Raw genomic sequence first — 17,474 nt, 5'->3', positions numbered from 1 at the left:
AGTTGGTTCAAGGTAGCATTGCAGATGAATGTTACAGTATAATCGTCCTTCCACTGTCATTTGTTTGCAACATTGTGTAACACATTTTTACATCCTTGTCAACCCTCACAATTGTATTATCCGTGTGAGTCACTGTATTTTCCGAATAATCTGAAAATCCTTATAGGTTGTGATTTTATGATGTTATTGAGGACCATGAGTCAATCATTTACAGATATGCGTTCACAACACTATTTACACAGTATTTCAAAAGAAGAGGAAGTCAAATGTTAGACGGCTTCCAGTACAACACTAAAACACAAAGATTATTAAAGTTCCAGAAACGAATGAAAGAAAGCATCTGTGAAGTCTTTAGGATAAACGGAACGTGGACCGATATGGTAATGATCATTTGACATTTCAGTTTGGATGTTTTTGTGAAATGTATTAGATTTTGAGGCATGTGGAAGATACAGTAGCTGTACTGTAGACGTCTTGATACATTTAAATTATGGTGTTTAAAAACATTTCTAATATCAGCTATGTACAATTGTATTTGATTCTGTAGCTGGATCATTTATCATTTTAAGAGCAGTGATCTCACAAATTTAACCATGGTAACCATAGTTTTTATCAAAAGACCTTTTTTCATCTTAATCAGTTAGAACATTAAATTAAATTATTTATTATATAAAAAAAAATGTATGTGGTTTTAAATGCTCGTTTAGTGTGACACTTTTTAAAATATTTTTAAATACAAAAATTCCATGTAGCGTCTCCTTTAATATGATGTCATAAAACAAGACTATTTAAAAAGCTAAAATGTGAAAAACTTGACCAGCTACAGCACCTAAAATATACATTTTTACCTCATACATAAGCCTGATCTCACTGTGAATTAGGCAACAGTAGGTCAGTCTGTGCTTACAAAAATTAGAATCACTTCCCCGGTGGCCGAAACTAGGAAGTGTTGCTGAATGTGTAGGCACATGTGAGCGCCATTTTCTGAAAAGTGTGTTGAATTTTTTTGTAAATGATCTAATACAGTCAACATGTTGTATATTTTATTAACTCCGCCCCCTATCCCAAACCTCAATCCTAAACCCCTGCATCAGTGGAGTAAAAATGTAATTTTAGAGTAAAAATGCACTGTCCGAATTGCACTCATTATTGTTTATGTGAACATGAATTCTTCCTGGTTCCCATGTAAACCAGAACCCTTGTCTTGGACGTTGCTAGAGGGAAATGTGTTCACAGAAATGTAAATGAGGGATGGTGATTGTTAGTAATTTTTCTGAATGGGGTTGATTTCAGGGTACGTAAACTTACGGAAGCAACATGGCGATTTTTGTGTGTACATACAAATTTAAACTTAAAATTGTGCTTAAAATCGTGATGTTGATAAAGCTCATGGACATGTTATTCTTCAGATATCAAACTTCTGTGTCTTCTGTATTTTGACTACAGCTACCATGGTACATTTTAACAAGGGTATCAGCAGATTTTAATTGATGTATTGAATTTCTTATATTTCAGATACAATAGCAGCAGGCAGTTTTGTGATCTATCTAAATCTCTCTCTCTCTCTCTCTCTCTCTCTCTATCTATCTCTTCCACGCACTCAAAGGGATGTGATTGCTTTGTTTTCCAGGTTTCTTAGACTTGCAGTGAACTCTATTAGGACATCGTACACTGTCTCAACTCATTCTGAGAGACGAGGCTTTACCTTCAAGATGGACCTTTGCTCGGAGGAAGTGAGTTTGTTTTTGGCAGAGTGAAAGTACGAGACACATCATGCCTTACCTTGCACACACGTCCCACACTCAGTTTTTGGGGCTCTGGCTCGGTACAATTGGTTGGATTCTCATCATAGTGACCATCGGACTGGTGGAATGGAGGATTTGGGAAGTGTCCGATCTGTCGGTCATCACCTCCGGTTTGGCTTGGGTCGGCATCTGGAGAGTGTGTTTTTACAGTCACGCTCCGATCTTATCCGGAAGAGAAATTATGTTTTGCCAAAGAATCCATTTGACAGAATCGTTCACGCCACCTGAGATAGTTGCGGCCCAGGTCCTCATGATAGTGTCTTTGATTTTTGGGCTTATGGGTAATGCCAGCGCTATATATGGCCTCAGGAATATTTACTTCGGACTGAGCAAGTTCAAACCCATCAGAATTGCTTTTTGTTCCAGTGGTGTTTTGTATATTCTCACTGGAGTTACAACAATGGTTCCCATTTTTTGGAATCTCAGTTCTGTTGTGAACAACCAGACAATAGTTTTCCCTCAATCATTTCACATGCCTTCTGCTCCCATAAACCAATACGTTGGACCAGGTATCACTGTTGGTATTTTCGCATCATCAATGGTGGTTTGTAGCGGGTTGGTCTTCCTGTCGTACAGGGTCCCAGTTGTGTTGGAGCCCGAAGTACGTCCGTCCTGGCCTGGGGAAGGATGCTCGGGAAACAGAAGCCAGGGAATAAACAATCCAGCTTTCTTAACTCAAGAGAACATCTGAATAACTGCAAACTAATTAGTGGTGTTTGATATTTCTTATACTTTATCTTAGGGTCTAAAATGTGAACTTTGACTTGTTAATTGTTTGTGCTACGGTCATGAATGAATTGCGAGGTGTGCTACATTTGTACCTGGCAGACATTGAAATTGAAGAAATAATCCTGTAGACCTACATTAAAAGAGGGTCATATGTAGATACCAGAATATCATAAAGACTTGAGCCAGCAAACAATCACCTAGTGACACCCAGAACACCACAGCAATGCCACTCAGACTGCCTTAGCAACCATATACTGTAGCAATGTTTCAGCAACCACCAAATGACACCCGAATATTATGGTGGCAACTTTTGCATGTTGGAAGCACTACTTCCATTTTCTTTAGAAAATTTAAAAATCAAATGTGTTAACTGATGTTTGTGCAGTTTGGAGAAATGCTGATATAGCTCTAAGGCCTCGTCCACACTAATATGTTTTTAGCTGAAACTTGTTGTTTCCGAACATCATCGTTTTCAGCCTTATCTCATGAAAATTACATGACTGCGACGACATTTTTGCAAACAAGCATTACGTGGTTTATTTCACGTTTCACGGCTCTTTCGGGGTTTAACGTTTACTGTCTGGTGCTAAAAGCGAGTTAAAATTTCTCCTAAACAGGGGGTGCACTTTCCAAAACCATTCTTAGTCAACTATGGTCGCAATTTCCATCGTTACCAAAATAGTTCAATGATTTGATGTTTCCTGAAACGAACATCGCAAACAGCCTTGCAAAGTGGCGTGGTTTGAACTACAGCTCTTTACCTATAGTTAGAAACATAGTTTCTTGTTAGTTCACTCTGTGGACATCATTTGACATCGCTGATGCTTCTATGTATCTTTTATTCCATATATATATATATATATATATATATATATATATATATATATATTATTCTGTCAAGACTTGGACAACATTTACATGGATTTATAAAACAATTTATTCTGGGGTTTTGCTAAAAGTGGAATTCTGAAACGTCAAATCAACTCGAATGCAGCCGTTGAAGGAATTAAGAGAAAGCGCTTTATCACACATGGTTTCTGTCAGAGATCACAGCTTTTATGTGTTTATTTTATTTTATATGCTTTTTCTATCAGGAAGACTTGCAGACTTGAGTGAGATTTAAGATACATTTATTTGATGAATATAAAACAGAAATGTGATGTCTCTCTTTGGCGTAGGCCCCGTCTGGCGGACCGAAAAAGTTGAACTCGGAACCGTCATATCCTCCCGGAGATTGGAGGCAGGGGCGAGAAGCCTACCCCCATGCAGGACGGGACTCAACATGGGGTGGTGGAGGTTGCGGTGTTAGCTCACTGAAACAGCAATGTGATAGATTGTGAGCAGACTTATAAAGCAACGGCTTACATGTGATTAGCTGGGAGTTACCCCGCTAATGGTGCGATGATGTACAGCTGCTAGTATTCACACTAGAACTACGCTGCGCTTACATTGAAGCATGCGCATGTGGTCAAGGGTGTCGGGGGAACACCGAAGTCTAATTAACAGGGAAACACACTATATATCTGTCGCTTTACACAATGCTGCTTTGTGTCTTCAGCAGCGTTCTCACATCAAACGCCTTTCTGGTGTACATGTAAATTATAATTTAATATTTGCGGAAGTTATTCCACACCTCAGATGAGGTTTTTAGGTTAACAGTCTATTAATTTTAAGCCAACAATACTGACCTCCCTACCCTAAACCTAAACCGAACCGATAGTGTCAGAAAAAGCAAATGTGATAAACACATCCACATCATTTTATGGTGCTTCTACGACACTTTGGGCTCAACAAGATTGTAAATGTAGTTGTGATACAAACGTTAAAATGTAGCACTTTACAAGACAGGTGTTAATTAACTGATAATCTGCTGTTTTACTTGCGATAGGCCTATGTGTAAAAAATGTATAAAAGTCATTGCTGTTATAGCGTACAATGAGCCACATAAAAATCATTTAGCAAAAATGTAGGTATTGTAACGTGATTCTGTGGGACCAGGTTGAAAATTTTCAAAGTATTGTACTAGAGAGCGTTTTCAAAAGTCCAGGAAAATACTGCTCTAGTGTGGACGTAAACAGCTAAATCAATGTGTTTTCAACCAGAAATTCATTAGTGTGGACGTGGCCTATGAAATACATTACTGATCAATGGTTTTGATTGGACTGCTGTTCTCTATGAGTATGCTGTGTGTATATTTTGTGTTGTGCTGTGTCTGTAATAAGTGTGTGTTTCTTTATAGGATGCATGTGAGTATGTGATGTGCTCTGTCTAGGAGATGGTCAGTAATTAGTATTCTGTGTTCATCTGAAGCGGCTGGAGGACATTTATGTAACACTAGCATAACAATTACTGTGAAATAAGATCACCGAAATCTAATTTAACCTGAAAATAAGAAAAGAAGAAAAAAAAGAGTGCAAATACCTGACTGTTTACATTCATTGTATTTTAAATGCATTTATATTTTTCCACTTTCCATTTTTCATTTTATTTCACTTTAATTGAAATGTTGTTGTGGCTAATTGATTTGAATGCTAAAGAGGGTTTTGTCTCCCTTAAGACTAAATTAAAACCAAATTAAAGTGGTGATTTGGTTCATATTTGCACTGCATATAGCTGCACCAAAAAGTGGTTTAGATTCTTCTTCATTACATTCATTTATTTAAGTAAGGGATCATTGACAAGTAAATTAAGTTGAATTAAAGGACTTATTCATTAATTAACTTAATAAATTCTGATTATTAACCCTCAATCATGAGCAAAACAGTTCAACAGTTCATTACAGTAAAAAGAAGAGAAAGGTTTGGAAGGGTATTGAAGTGGATTTGAACTGTGTGGCTTCTGCAAGATCGACTGTAATCCTGATGACTAATACAATGAAGGAATTAAAGGAATTCATTTCTTCCTTCTTTTTTTTGGGCTTGATCCTGCGAGGACTTCGCTGTAATCGTTTTAAGTTTTTTTATTTTTTTTATTTTACAAGTTTCAGCTGCATTGAACAGTGCGTTTTGGTAAGAAGCTTCACATGGACATCACACTCAATGCTTTAAAGTTGTCTTACATTCACAGGAAGATTATGTAAGAAAGACAAACAACACAATAAGTGTTAAATGTACTGTACATAGTCAAACCTTCTGAGCAAACAACATCATTGCCTTTAAACATACTGACACTGGCTGCCATTAGTGGTCAGTCAACGGTCACCTACTACCATTAAGACCACAATAAAGCCCTTATATTGTGCTTAAATATAAGAAATTGTTAAAGAAATTGATCTTCAAAATTGAATCCTATTCATGCACAAAAGGAGATGTTTAAAATGCTCTTAATGTAAGGTGCTGTGACCGGGGGAAAAAAAAGCACCATAAAAACACCATAAAAGTAGTCCATGTGACTTTCACGCTATATTCCAAGTCGTCTAAAGTCAAATTAAAGTTTGCATGAGGAACAGACTGAAATTTAAGTGTTTAAATGTTCCCCTCCATCGTAGCTCTCAAATCTCATTTGCACTTCTACACAGTGATGATTACCGACCGGGCCAATGGGGCTAGTGCCCAGGGGCCCTTGACTACCCCTGGGCTTTAAGTTTGCGTGATCCAGTTTGGCGATCCCCCCTTTTGAAAACCCATCAGTTTTGGCAAACACACCACCACACCCCTTACTTACTTATGTGAAGTAACCATTTAATTAGCTTGCAATATTGCCCAAAAAGCACACACAGATGCACTCTTAAAAATCCACCAGAAATAGTGCACCATCTGGGTACCTTCGGCATACTAAAGAGTGCGTTTAAATGCACAACAACACCCAAAATTAGGTTATTCAAAACAGTTGACAATGCACAAAACCACATTTAGATGAGATTTGAAATCATCTGATTATTCTCTGCTTATGACGTCAAAACATAAACAGTCATACGCACAACACTTGTTCACAGTGGATACGCCAGTAAAGGTGCTGTTAAAGGTGTTTACGTGCAAACAAAATCGAGGTAACGTGTGTTGCTCAGTAACTGTTTATGACATTACCTTGATAAAGGAAAACCGTTTAAGGCCATTTTAGGAATATTCCAGGTTCAATACAAGTTCAGCTCAATCGACAGTATTTGTGGCATAATGTTGATCACCACTAAAATTAATTTCGACTCGTTCCTCCTTTTCTTTTTTAAAGGTAACAGTGAGACGCTTACAATGGAAGTCAATGGGGCAATTTTTGGAGGTTTAAAGACAGAAATGTGAAGATCATAATTTTATAAAATCACTTCCATTAATTCTCAAGACGAACTTGAGTATTATTGGAGATTGAGATTGTCATTTTTGCAGCTGGCTACAAAATTCAAATACTAAAGTCGTCATGGCAACAAAGTTGTATAATTGTCTGTATCTTCACACAGATGTGGTCAGTGAGTGATTTAATGACAGTACAATCATGTTAACACACATATTGTTTATGTGTCGATACGTCTGAAACAGTATTTTAATGTTACAGATTAAACCCCATTGACTTCCATTGGAAGAGTCTCACTGGAACACACATTTGTGCTTTTATTAAATAAAAGGAGGGACAAATTTAAATACATTTTTGTGGTGATCAACATTATGCCACAAATACTGTTGATTGAGTTGAACTTGTATTGAACCCAGAATATTCCTATTAGCATAATTGGTGTAAGATTACATAAACACTCTCATCAAAGTACTTTGAAATGGGATGGGCTAATTTTAGTCTCACATACTATTAAGGACGGATTGTATGCAAATTGGGACACAACCCAAGACTTAATTAGCTTGTTTAGATATGTTTGATTGGGATTGGAGCTTTACTCTGCAGTAAGGTTGATCTCCTAGTACACAATTAAGCCATCAGTTAAGGGATACTCATAAAGGAAGGGAGTCATTTAGGGCCATGGTTGGCTTCGGTCAATCACTGGTAGGTGTTGCTCAGATGTTGCCCTCTTTCGGGACACTGCTTACGTGAACTCAGGCGGAGGATAGCAGTGATAGGGCACGTAAGAAAACTCTCCAGACTCTCACTACGCTAATTGTTAGCTTGGAAGTGCAGTCTGTGCCAAACGTGTTCTCTCTGAAGTTCACGTTGTGCCGAGACTGACGGCACAGAACAAAAGCTGAGTCCAAACGAGACGCAGTAAAGCCAGCGGATTTCTGTTTAGTAATGATAATGTGATGCAGTGTGCGTTTACATGTGTGTCATGGTTTAATGACAGAGTGATAACGGCCTCATACACTGTTTTCATTGTAAATAAAAATGGTGTGACCGCATCTAGGGTTGTGCAATAAAATATTTTATTACAGAGCTGCCAGCCAACTCTATGGCCATATAGAGAATCATTACCAGTACTGTAGCATGCTGTTACGCCGTGTTTTTATGACTTATCGGGAAAAACTGCTTATTTTCTGCAGCTGTTGTTCTCTGTCCATAACCTCACTGACTCTCAGGTGTTTATAAAGCTAAACTTTACAGACCCTGAAATGGCTTGACGAGTTTCTTGTGTTGACATATATCCCATTTATTATTATTATTTTTTATTTTTAAATAGCTAATAGCCTTGAGTTTACATCAGAAATGAACTATGATTTGCTTCTTGCTATCTCTAGTCAGAAGCAGGAGGTATTATAATTCCATCTGAATTTTAGAGAGCATTAATTAGACATCTTATATTTATACTTGATTTCCATGAAGCGCTCCTACGGGCGCAGTGCCAACACAAGAGCCTCTGGTAAGAAACCCCTTTAAGTTTTTTGATTGAAACCTGTTTGGTTGTAAAGAGTCGAGTCACTGGTTTCATTTCATATGCCGCTTTAAAAAATGTATAAATTTTTCGTTGGTCAGCGTGCTGATAAATGTGAAGCCCACATATGTGCAAAATTGGACTTTATTACCTCAAAAGTAAAAAAACGTTTTGTTGGGTCTGGGTAGCTCAGGAAGTAAAGACACTGACAACTATCCCTGGAGTCGTGAGTTCGAATCTAAGCAACCAAATTGGCCCGGTTGCTAGGGAGGGTAGAGTCACATGGGGTAACCTCCTCGTGGTCGCTATAATGTGGTTCTCGCTCTCAGTGGGGCGTGTGGCGAGTTGTGTGTGGATGCTGTGGAGAATAGTGTGAAGCCTCCACACGCGCTACGTCTCATTGGTAACATGCTCAACAAGTCACATGATAAGATGCATGAATTGACGGTCTCAGAGGCCGAGGTAACTGAGATTCGTCCTCCACCACCCGGATTGAGGTGAGTCACTACGCCACCACGAGGACTTAGAGCGCATTGGGAATTGGGGAGAAAAGGGGAGACAATAAAATAAATAAAATAAAAAAACATGTTAGTTATTTTGAATAACTTTCAACATTAACACAGATATGTGTCATTTTGCTTCATTTTAATATACATTTTGTTATATTTATTTTGTTATCACTGTACAATACGGTCCTATTCATTAACATTAATAAATGCATTTCTATATATTTACTGTGCGTTTTTAGGAAAACGATTTGCTATTTTTTTATTCTTCTTGTTTATTAGGTGCTACTAGTTACAAATCAAAAAGGTAAATGGAAAATGCACACAGCAGTCACATGGGGGGTCTCAGGAGGTTAAGCAAGTTTCAATGATAAGACCATTAAAATGCCCAAAAATACCCATTAACAACCTTCTGGTGTGTCAGATAAACAGCACAACTCTCAACAACAAACAACTGAAACAAAACGTACAGATCTTCGAATACACAGTGACATAAAAAACAAATGAGAATTTGCATTCACAATGCTGTTTTCCTGATAAAAGTACACCCCCCCCCCCTCCCCCCTCCCCCTGCAAGGACAGAAACACACTTTACATAATTACATGTTTGCAGATGTGTGTGCTTGTCCGATAAATTGCCACACGCAGTCCAGTTGAACATGCGTACTTGCATGACTGTGGCGGTAACAAACGGCAGTACTCTAGGGGGCGATAGAGTTCCCTTCAAACATCTGTGCCGTTAACCCTGATAGCACACGTACATCACCCGGACATCTACTTGATGTGTGCGTTTACATATGGAAGAAGTATTTTTTAGGTTGTTTGCTCATTTGCAATATGTCCATAAGATAGTTCCTCTTGGATGTCTTTAAGGTGTTTATGATTTAGAACGTTTGTGAATCTGATGTTTAGCAGATGTTTAATTGAATGCTGTGGCAGCGGGGGCGTGGTCAAGCGCCCGTCCGGGAGAGAGAAGCGGTAAGGGCGCTCACACCTGGGCCAAATTATGTCTAACACCTGTGTCTAATTGCAGTAGCGTGAGGAGAGCGGCATAAAAAGCAGAAAACGGAGAGCCTCGAGAGGGAGAGCCCGACACCAAGCCAAGAGAAACTAATTGTTGTGATAATATTGTGAAAGTAAAAAAAGATTAAAAGAAGCCTTACCTTTGACGCTGTTTCCTGTCCCTTCCTTAGTGGAAAGTGTTACACTGGTGCCGAAACCCGGGACATTAAAAAAAACCATAATAATGGAACAGAGTCGCCCCATAGAGTCCTCCCAGCTGGCTGAAGTCCTCCAGTCCCTCGCGACACTCCACCAGAGCCACCAACAATCCCTGCTTGAGCTCCGGCAAGACCAGGATCGCCGTTTTTTTGAAATCATGCGGGCTCAAGCAGAGGACCGGCTCGCCATCCGGAGCCTCCTCAGCCAGGAGGCCGCTCCAGCCGCAGCCGCGACCCCGGACACCCACGCCACATTGCCCCCACCCGCGTTACAGAAGATGGGGCCGGCGGACGACCCAGAGGCCTTCATCGACCTCTTCGAGAGGACGGCGGAGATTTGGGGGTGGCCCCAAGACCAGTGGGCAGCCCGATTAGTCCCTCTCCTGTCCGGGAAGCACAACTCGCGGCCCAACAACTGCCGGCAACAAGCCTCCTGGCTTACAACGATCTGCGAAGAGCCATCCTGCAACGGGTTGGTCGGTCCCCAGAGGAAAGTCGCCAACTCTTCCGGGCCTTAAAACTGGAGAAATCCGACCGCCCGTTCGCGTTCGCCCAACGGCTCCGTGATGCGTGTCGGAGGTGGCTGCTTGCGCGGGACCGCGGCGTCGAGGAGCTCGTCGACCAGGTGGTACTGGAGCAGTTTGTCCAGCGTTTGCCCCGGAAGACGGCCGAGTGGGTCCAGTGCCACCGCCCGGCGTCGCTGGAGGAAGCCGTCCGGCTCGCGGAGGACCACATGGCGGCGATTCCGAGGGCGGATGAGCCCTCTCTGTCTGTCTCCCCTTTCCCTGTGTCTTCCCCTGTTTTTTTTCCCTCCCCTCTTCCCTCTCGCTCTGCTCTCTCCCCAGGGTCCGTTCCTGCCCCCCGCAGGCGTGGAGCGTTCGCGCGCCCAGCTCCCCGGTCTTGGGAACGCCCACCAAGCCCTTCTCCATCCTTCAGCCGCTCTCCTCCTCAGGTGGGGGCGCCCGCCAGCACGGGTGCGGCCGCAGCGTCTGGGCCGGTCTGCTGGAGGTGCGGGGACCCGGACCACTTCCGGGATCAGTGCCCGCTGATGGAAATAGGGGCGGTGGTACGGGTCTCCGATGTTCCACAGGCTGCCCCCGATCGGGCTGGAGCGTACCGGATTCCGGTAAGAATCCAGGGGTACATACCAAGCTTTGTTGGATACCGGCTGTAACCAGACCACCATCCACCAACGCTTGGTTCAACCCGGGGCTTTGGGCTCAGCTAAACTGGTGAGGGTAAGGTGTGTACACGGGGATATTCACAAATATCCCGTGGTGACTCTGGCGATCAAATTCAGGGGAGAAAAACATAGTGTAGAGGCAGCGGTTAGTCCCCGCCTCACCCATCCGCTAATTTTGGGTACGGATTGGCCGAATTTTAGAAAGTTATTGGAGGGAGTTTGTGCGGATGGGTCCTGCGCGAGAGTGAAGGGGTGTGTGATGTGCGATGCTTTGGCGGGGGAGGCGGAGCCAGGGCCGTCCTCGACTGCTCCGAGTGACGTGGGAAGGGGCGAGGTGGACGCTCCTCCTCTCCGGGAATTCCCGGAGGGGGACTTCCCTTGGAGCAGTCGCGGGATGATACCCTTAAGCACGCCTTTGACCAAGTGAGAGTAATCGATGGTCAACAACTCCGGCCGGGTGTCGCCGTCTCATATCCGTATTTTTCGCTTATTAAAGATCGCTTATACAGGGTGACGCAGGACGCCCAAACAAAAGAGGAAGTAACACAATTATTGATTCCACGGAGCCGTCGGGAAATGGTTTTCCAGGCGGCTCACTATAATCCTATGGCCGGTCACCTAGGGGAACGAAAAACACTTCTCCGTCTAATAGCCCGCTTCTATTGGCCGGGCATTGGCGGTGACGTCCGCAGGTGGTGTGCGGCGTGCCGCGAATGTCAGCTGGTAAACCCACCGGCCACCCCAAAAGCGCCTTTGCGCCCTCTACCATTAATCGAGGTCCCCTTCGAAAGAATTGGGATGGACCTCGTCGGGCCATTAGAACGGTCAGCACGCGGACATCGCTTCGTGTTAGTCCTAGTGGATTACGCGACGCGATATCCGGAAGCAGTGCCTCTGAGCAACATCTCCGCACGTAGTGTTGCAGGGGCACTCTTCAAGATAATCTCCCGGGTGGGGATTCCGAAAGAAATCCTCACCGATCAAGGCACAACTTTTATGTCACGGACACTTCGCGAACTTTACGAGCTCTTGGGCATTAAATCGATTCGCACTAGCGTTTACCATCCTCAGACAGATGGCCTAGTGGAACGGTTTAATAAAACGCTCAAAAACATGATTCGTAAATTCGTGCACGATGACGCTAGAAATTGGGATAAGTGGCTAGACCCCCTGTTATTTGCGGTACGAGAGGTCCCGCAAGCCTCCACCGGGTTCTCCCCGTTTGAGCTGCTGTACGGGCGACGCCCCGCGGTGTCCTCGATGTCATCCGTGAAAATTGGGAGGAGGGACCTTCTAATGCCAAAAATGAAATTCAATACGTTCTTGATCTTCGAGCAAAGCTCCACACACTGGGGCGATTAACACAAGAGCATTTGCTCCAAGCTCAAGAACGCCAACGCCGGCTGTATGACAGGGGTGCTCAGCTACGGGAATTTGCACCGGGAGATAAAGTGCTTGTATTACTCCCAACATCGAGCTCAAAATTACTCGCCAAGTGGCAAGGACCGTTTGAGGTCACACGACGAGTAGGGGATCTCGATTATGAAGTCAAACGTACCGATAGAGGGGGCGCGCGTCAAATATATCACCTCAACCTCCTGAAATTGTGGAGGGAGGAGGCGGCCTCTGTGACGTTGGCCACGGTAGTTCCGGAGAGGGCGGAGCTCGGACCGGAGGTAAACAAAAACTACAATCTTAACACTCCGGTCACTTGTGGGGACCAGCTCTCACCGCGGCAGCTCACAGAGGTTTCCGAGTTACAAAAAGAGTTTGCGGACGTGTTTTCCCCTCTCCCGGGCCGTACGAACCTCATACAGCACCACATCGAGACCGAGCCGGGCGCGGTGGTGCGTTGCCGCCTCTATCGCTTACCCGAACATAAAAAGAAAGTCGTTCGGGAAGAATTAGATGCAATGCTCGATATGGGCGTAATAGAGGAATCCCACAGTGATTGGTCCAGCCCGGTTGTTCTTGTTCCCAAGAGTGATGGGTCGGTTCGGTTCTGTGTGGATTACAGGAAAGTCAACGCGGTGTCTAAATTTGACGCGTACCCAATGCCCCGTGTTGATGAACTGCTCGATCGGTTAGGTACTGCTCGATTTTACTCGACCCTGGATTTAACAAAGGGCTATTGGCAGATCCCCTTGACACCAATGTCCCGCGAGAAAACAGCCTTCACCACGCCGTTTGGATTACACCAATTTGTGACGCTTCCTTTCGGTTTGTTCGGGGCCCCAGCCACGTTCCAGCGACTCATGGATCGGATCCTCAGACCGCATACCGCGTACGCCGCTGCCTATTTGGATGACATTATCATCTATAGCAATGATTGGCAGCGGCACATGCATCATCTGAGGGCCGTCCTGAGATCGCTGCGACGGGCGGGGCTCACGGCAAACCCTAAGAAGTGTGCGGTTGGGCGTGTGGAGGTACGGTATCTGGGGTTCCACTTGGGTCATGGCCAGGTGCGTCCCCAAATTGAAAAGACTGCGGCGATTGCGACTTGCCCTAGACCTAAGACCAAAAAGGGGGTGAGACAGTTCCTGGGGCTGGCTGGCTATTACAGAAGATTTGTGCCTAATTATTCGGACGTCACCAGCCCGCTGACTGATCTCACTAAAAAGGGGGCTCCAGATCCGGTCCAATGGTCGGAGCAGTGTCAACAGGCGTTTACGCAGATTAAAGCTGCACTTTGTGGGGGGCCGCTTTTACATGCACCTGATTTTTCTCTCCCTTTTATTTTGCAGACGGACGCTTCAGACAGAGGGCTGGGGGCCGTACTCTCGCAGCTGGTGGAGGGGAGGAGCGCCCGGTGCTGTACATTAGTCGGAAGCTCTCCTTAAGGGAGACTAAGTACAGCACCGTGGAAAAGGAGTGTTTGGCCATCAAGTGGGCGGTCCTCACCCTCCGTTACTACCTGCTGGGGCGGGCCTTCACCCTCTGTTCGGATCATGCCCCACTCCAGTGGCTCCACCGCATGAAGGATACTAACGCCCGGATCACCCGTTGGTATCTCGCTCTCCAGCCTTTTAAATTCAAGGTGATCCACAGACCGGGGGTGCAGATGGCTGCCGCCGACTTCCTCTCCAGAAATGGGGGGGGGGGGAGTGGTAGGCAGGCCGGATGACGCCCGGCCTGAGTCGGGCGGTGGGGGTATGTGGCAGCGGGGGCGTGGTCAAGCGCCCGTCCGGGAGAGAGAAGCGGTAAGGGCGCTCACACCTGGGCCAAATTATGTCTAACACCTGTGTCTAATTGCAGTAGCGTGAGGAGAGCGGCATAAAAAGCAGAAAACGGAGAGCCTCGAGAGGGAGAGCCCGACACCAAGCCAAGAGAAACTAATTGTTGTGATAATATTGTGAAAGTAAAAAAAGATTAAAAGAAGCCTTACCTTTGACGCTGTTTCCTGTCCCTTCCTTAGTGGAAAGTGTTACAAATGCTTTCGAGATGAAAAGGTCTAAAACAGCCATCTCGAAAACGTGCGTGTGCAATCTGGGAAACTGGATGTGTTATTATTCAAGCAGCTGCTATAAATATATTGCAAAATTCTCTTCAAACTGTTGCGCCGCCATAGCTGTAGTTGAGTTGAGGGAGAAAAGTTTGCACTAATCTCGCTATAGTGCCCCTTGTGGCAACGTTGAGAATGCAGCTTTGTGTTATGAATTGCGGTCTGACACATACTGGAACGCAGCTACACACGAAATCAAGCTTACGTAGCTCAAGGGGTCTCGGTTCACATACTTGTAGAGTACGTTTCATGCATGTAAACAAGCTCAGTGGTAAGTATAAATAAATTCTTCTCATCCATGTGGCTCATTAACATAAAGGAAGTGGGCAGGAAGCTGACAGCACCATGTGCTCCTGATGCTGAAGAAACCGTTGTATGTAAAAGATCAGAAGATTAGCATACAAACGTTATAATGACTCCATTGTAGAAGCCCAACAAAGAGGATGTTCATCTGAGAGTATGAACCCGGACCGGGGCAGTACAGCTCTATAAAGATGAGACTGAGACCAGCGTGAGAATATCCACAGAACATCAACAGTTAAAACATTTAAGAGACGACACTAAAGGGATTTGGAAAGTACATGACCTGTGTAATGCTATCAAAGACACATTCCTCCTGTAGGACAGTGCTGTTAGAGAAGGAATCAGTCAGGATAGATCAGATTACGCTCTGGTTTTGAGAGGTTTTAAAGTATATGGACCCTAAATGGACATCATATTTTATATAATCGGTTCTTAATGAAGATAACTGGGGAACTGATTGAATTAGAATCGAATCATGCACATTTACACAACAGTTTCTTTGTAAATATATTGAAAACTAACGTTGATTGGCAGGCACATCTAACAAGTGTTTGACTAAATGACATTAAGATGAATTCTACTGTCAGTATTTTTGCTTTTCAGTCAAATAATTAAATATCCTTGAAACAAGACACATTTACTCGAGAAGTAAATTTACATCAGAAACTACGATTTATTTTCAGGGAATATGTATATCTTGAATTTAGTTTATTTTCGTACTCCTTTTCTTACTATTTTCCTTTAATTGTTTTATACTTAAATCTGATTTAGTGAAGTTATAGCTTAAAAAAGAAACAAAAATAGCCAAAGAAGTATGAAAAAACTTAATTCAAGATATATTCAATGCAAACCAAATACAGTCAAGCGTGTCTCTGTAAATGTCTTTTAATATTTCACCACCGAAGACTTAAAACTGTTTCAGTAAATCAGTTCATATTGTATAAAATACCACTAATACTTTTTATACACACAATTGGCAGTATGCCTCAGACACAGATGTTTCATACAGATATATCCTTATAAATATGCATGTAAATGAAAGCAAATTGCACAAACCTTTATAAGAAACGAAAAACCTTTTCATGAAAAATGACATTTGTTGACATTTTGTGAGCACTCACTGTAACATCACAAGAATCTAAAATATGTCCATGAAAATCACTTGCAAACCTTTTCACACATCACACAGAGAGAGACAAACATTCAACTCATTTATATACTAATCACGACAGCTATGGTACTCTTTTTAAAATGTCAGACATTATATATCTCATATCTTTCTTTGTGATGGTTTTAAAGAATAAAAATAGACGCTGACAAGCTTAAAGTTGCATCTGCAATCAGAGTAATATTTGGATAATTAGCAAAAAACAGTCTTTCTTATAACGAGTTTGTTGTTCTAAAAGTCTAAGTTACACTTTCTTGGAAAGTTTGTGTATTTCATTTCATGATTAGTAAATTGCGAAGAATGTCATTAGAATTGCACGAACATGTTTACATATGTGCAAACCTTATAAAGGGAATCACACAAAGGTTGCAACGATATACAGATGATTTATAATCTAAATTCTATCACAGAAATGATATAGCAGCATTATATTCACATACTACATTTTAAACTCAGAGCTGATCCATGCTGACCATTATATAATTATCGACGCAAAACATTCGTTGAAGTAAAATGTTGCCATGATGCAGTATGTGCTGAACCGACCAGAGAAAAGGTTGTTAGCCTCATTTCCTCACACATATTCTGTCCGTCTTCTTGGAGAATGTTCTGGGTGCATCTTGTGTGTTCTGCTAAGCGTTATAGATCGGATTAGCCGGCACTCCTTATTTTGCAGCCATATGCAGGAGGTGACCAGCAGGAAGCCCGCGACCAAATGCAGACACCCTGCTGTCCAGCCGAAGAAGAGTGTATCCCCAAACTCCCAACGTGGAACCACACTGGGCACGCTTTCATCGAAGAACCGCAGAACCGTCAGGTGTGCAACGTACGACACGGGCACCAGCCCGAGTATTCCTGCGACAAAGCAAAAAATTCCACCGAGCATTTTGAGGGTCCTCTTGGCTTCGAGGCTCTCTGTGCGTTCACAGCCGTTGACCAGGTAGATGCCCGGGATTGCGAATAGCAACCCGATTAGTCCGATCGCCATCGTCGTACACATCAAAATTCTGGCCAGGCGGATTTCGGAAGGGAGACCCAACAGACTGTCGTATGGTCTGCACTCCGTTACACCCAGGTCCTGGACCACACAAGTTTCCCACAATCCCAGCTCGAAGCTCTCTGTCGGAAGAAGCTCCGTGGAAAGTGTGAGCCATTGGGACATCATGTTGGTCATGAGAGAACACAACCAGGCGCCCAAAGAGAAAAAGACTCCCAGCAACTCCACAGCACAAACTCTAGGGTCCATAGCTGCTCTGTCCATGTGCTGGGCTCCACAACTCACCTCCTCCTCTCAGTCTTCTAGTTTACT

The 17,474-nt window shown here is 43.4% G+C and overlaps 2 protein-coding genes across 2 annotated transcripts; one reads left to right on the top strand and one right to left on the bottom strand.

The window, feature by feature from the left end:
- The first annotated feature begins 244 nt into the window (after positions 1–244).
- LOC127632970 (claudin-34-like) lies at positions 245–5,111 on the top strand. Its single transcript, XM_052111821.1, has 2 exons — positions 245–380; positions 1,631–5,111. Exon 2 carries the CDS (start codon positions 1,774–1,776, stop codon positions 2,494–2,496), a length of 723 nt encoding a protein of 240 aa, XP_051967781.1. The 5' UTR covers positions 245–380; positions 1,631–1,773; the 3' UTR covers positions 2,497–5,111.
- Positions 5,112–16,739: 11,628 nt separating this feature from the next.
- LOC127633058 (putative claudin-24) lies at positions 16,740–17,411 on the bottom strand. The gene has a single exon (XM_052111926.1). It carries the CDS (start codon positions 17,409–17,411, stop codon positions 16,740–16,742), a length of 672 nt encoding a protein of 223 aa, XP_051967886.1.
- Between the last annotated feature and the right edge of the window lie 63 nt (positions 17,412–17,474).

Source organism: Xyrauchen texanus, chromosome 39 (assembly GCF_025860055.1).
Source record: "Xyrauchen texanus isolate HMW12.3.18 chromosome 39, RBS_HiC_50CHRs, whole genome shotgun sequence".
Lineage (NCBI taxonomy): Eukaryota > Metazoa > Chordata > Actinopteri > Cypriniformes > Catostomidae > Xyrauchen > Xyrauchen texanus.
The sequence above is the reverse complement of the archived record's forward strand: the minus strand, read 5'-3'. Positions and strand labels throughout refer to the sequence as shown.

What these genes read in the sequence shown, in the direction of transcription:
- LOC127633058 (XM_052111926.1), bottom strand. Translation starts at nt 17,411, where the DNA reads ATGGACCCTAGAGTTTGTGCTGTGGAGTTGCTGGGAGTCTTTTTCTCT.
- LOC127632970 (XM_052111821.1), top strand. Translation starts at nt 1,774, where the DNA reads ATGCCTTACCTTGCACACACGTCCCACACTCAGTTTTTGGGGCTCTGG.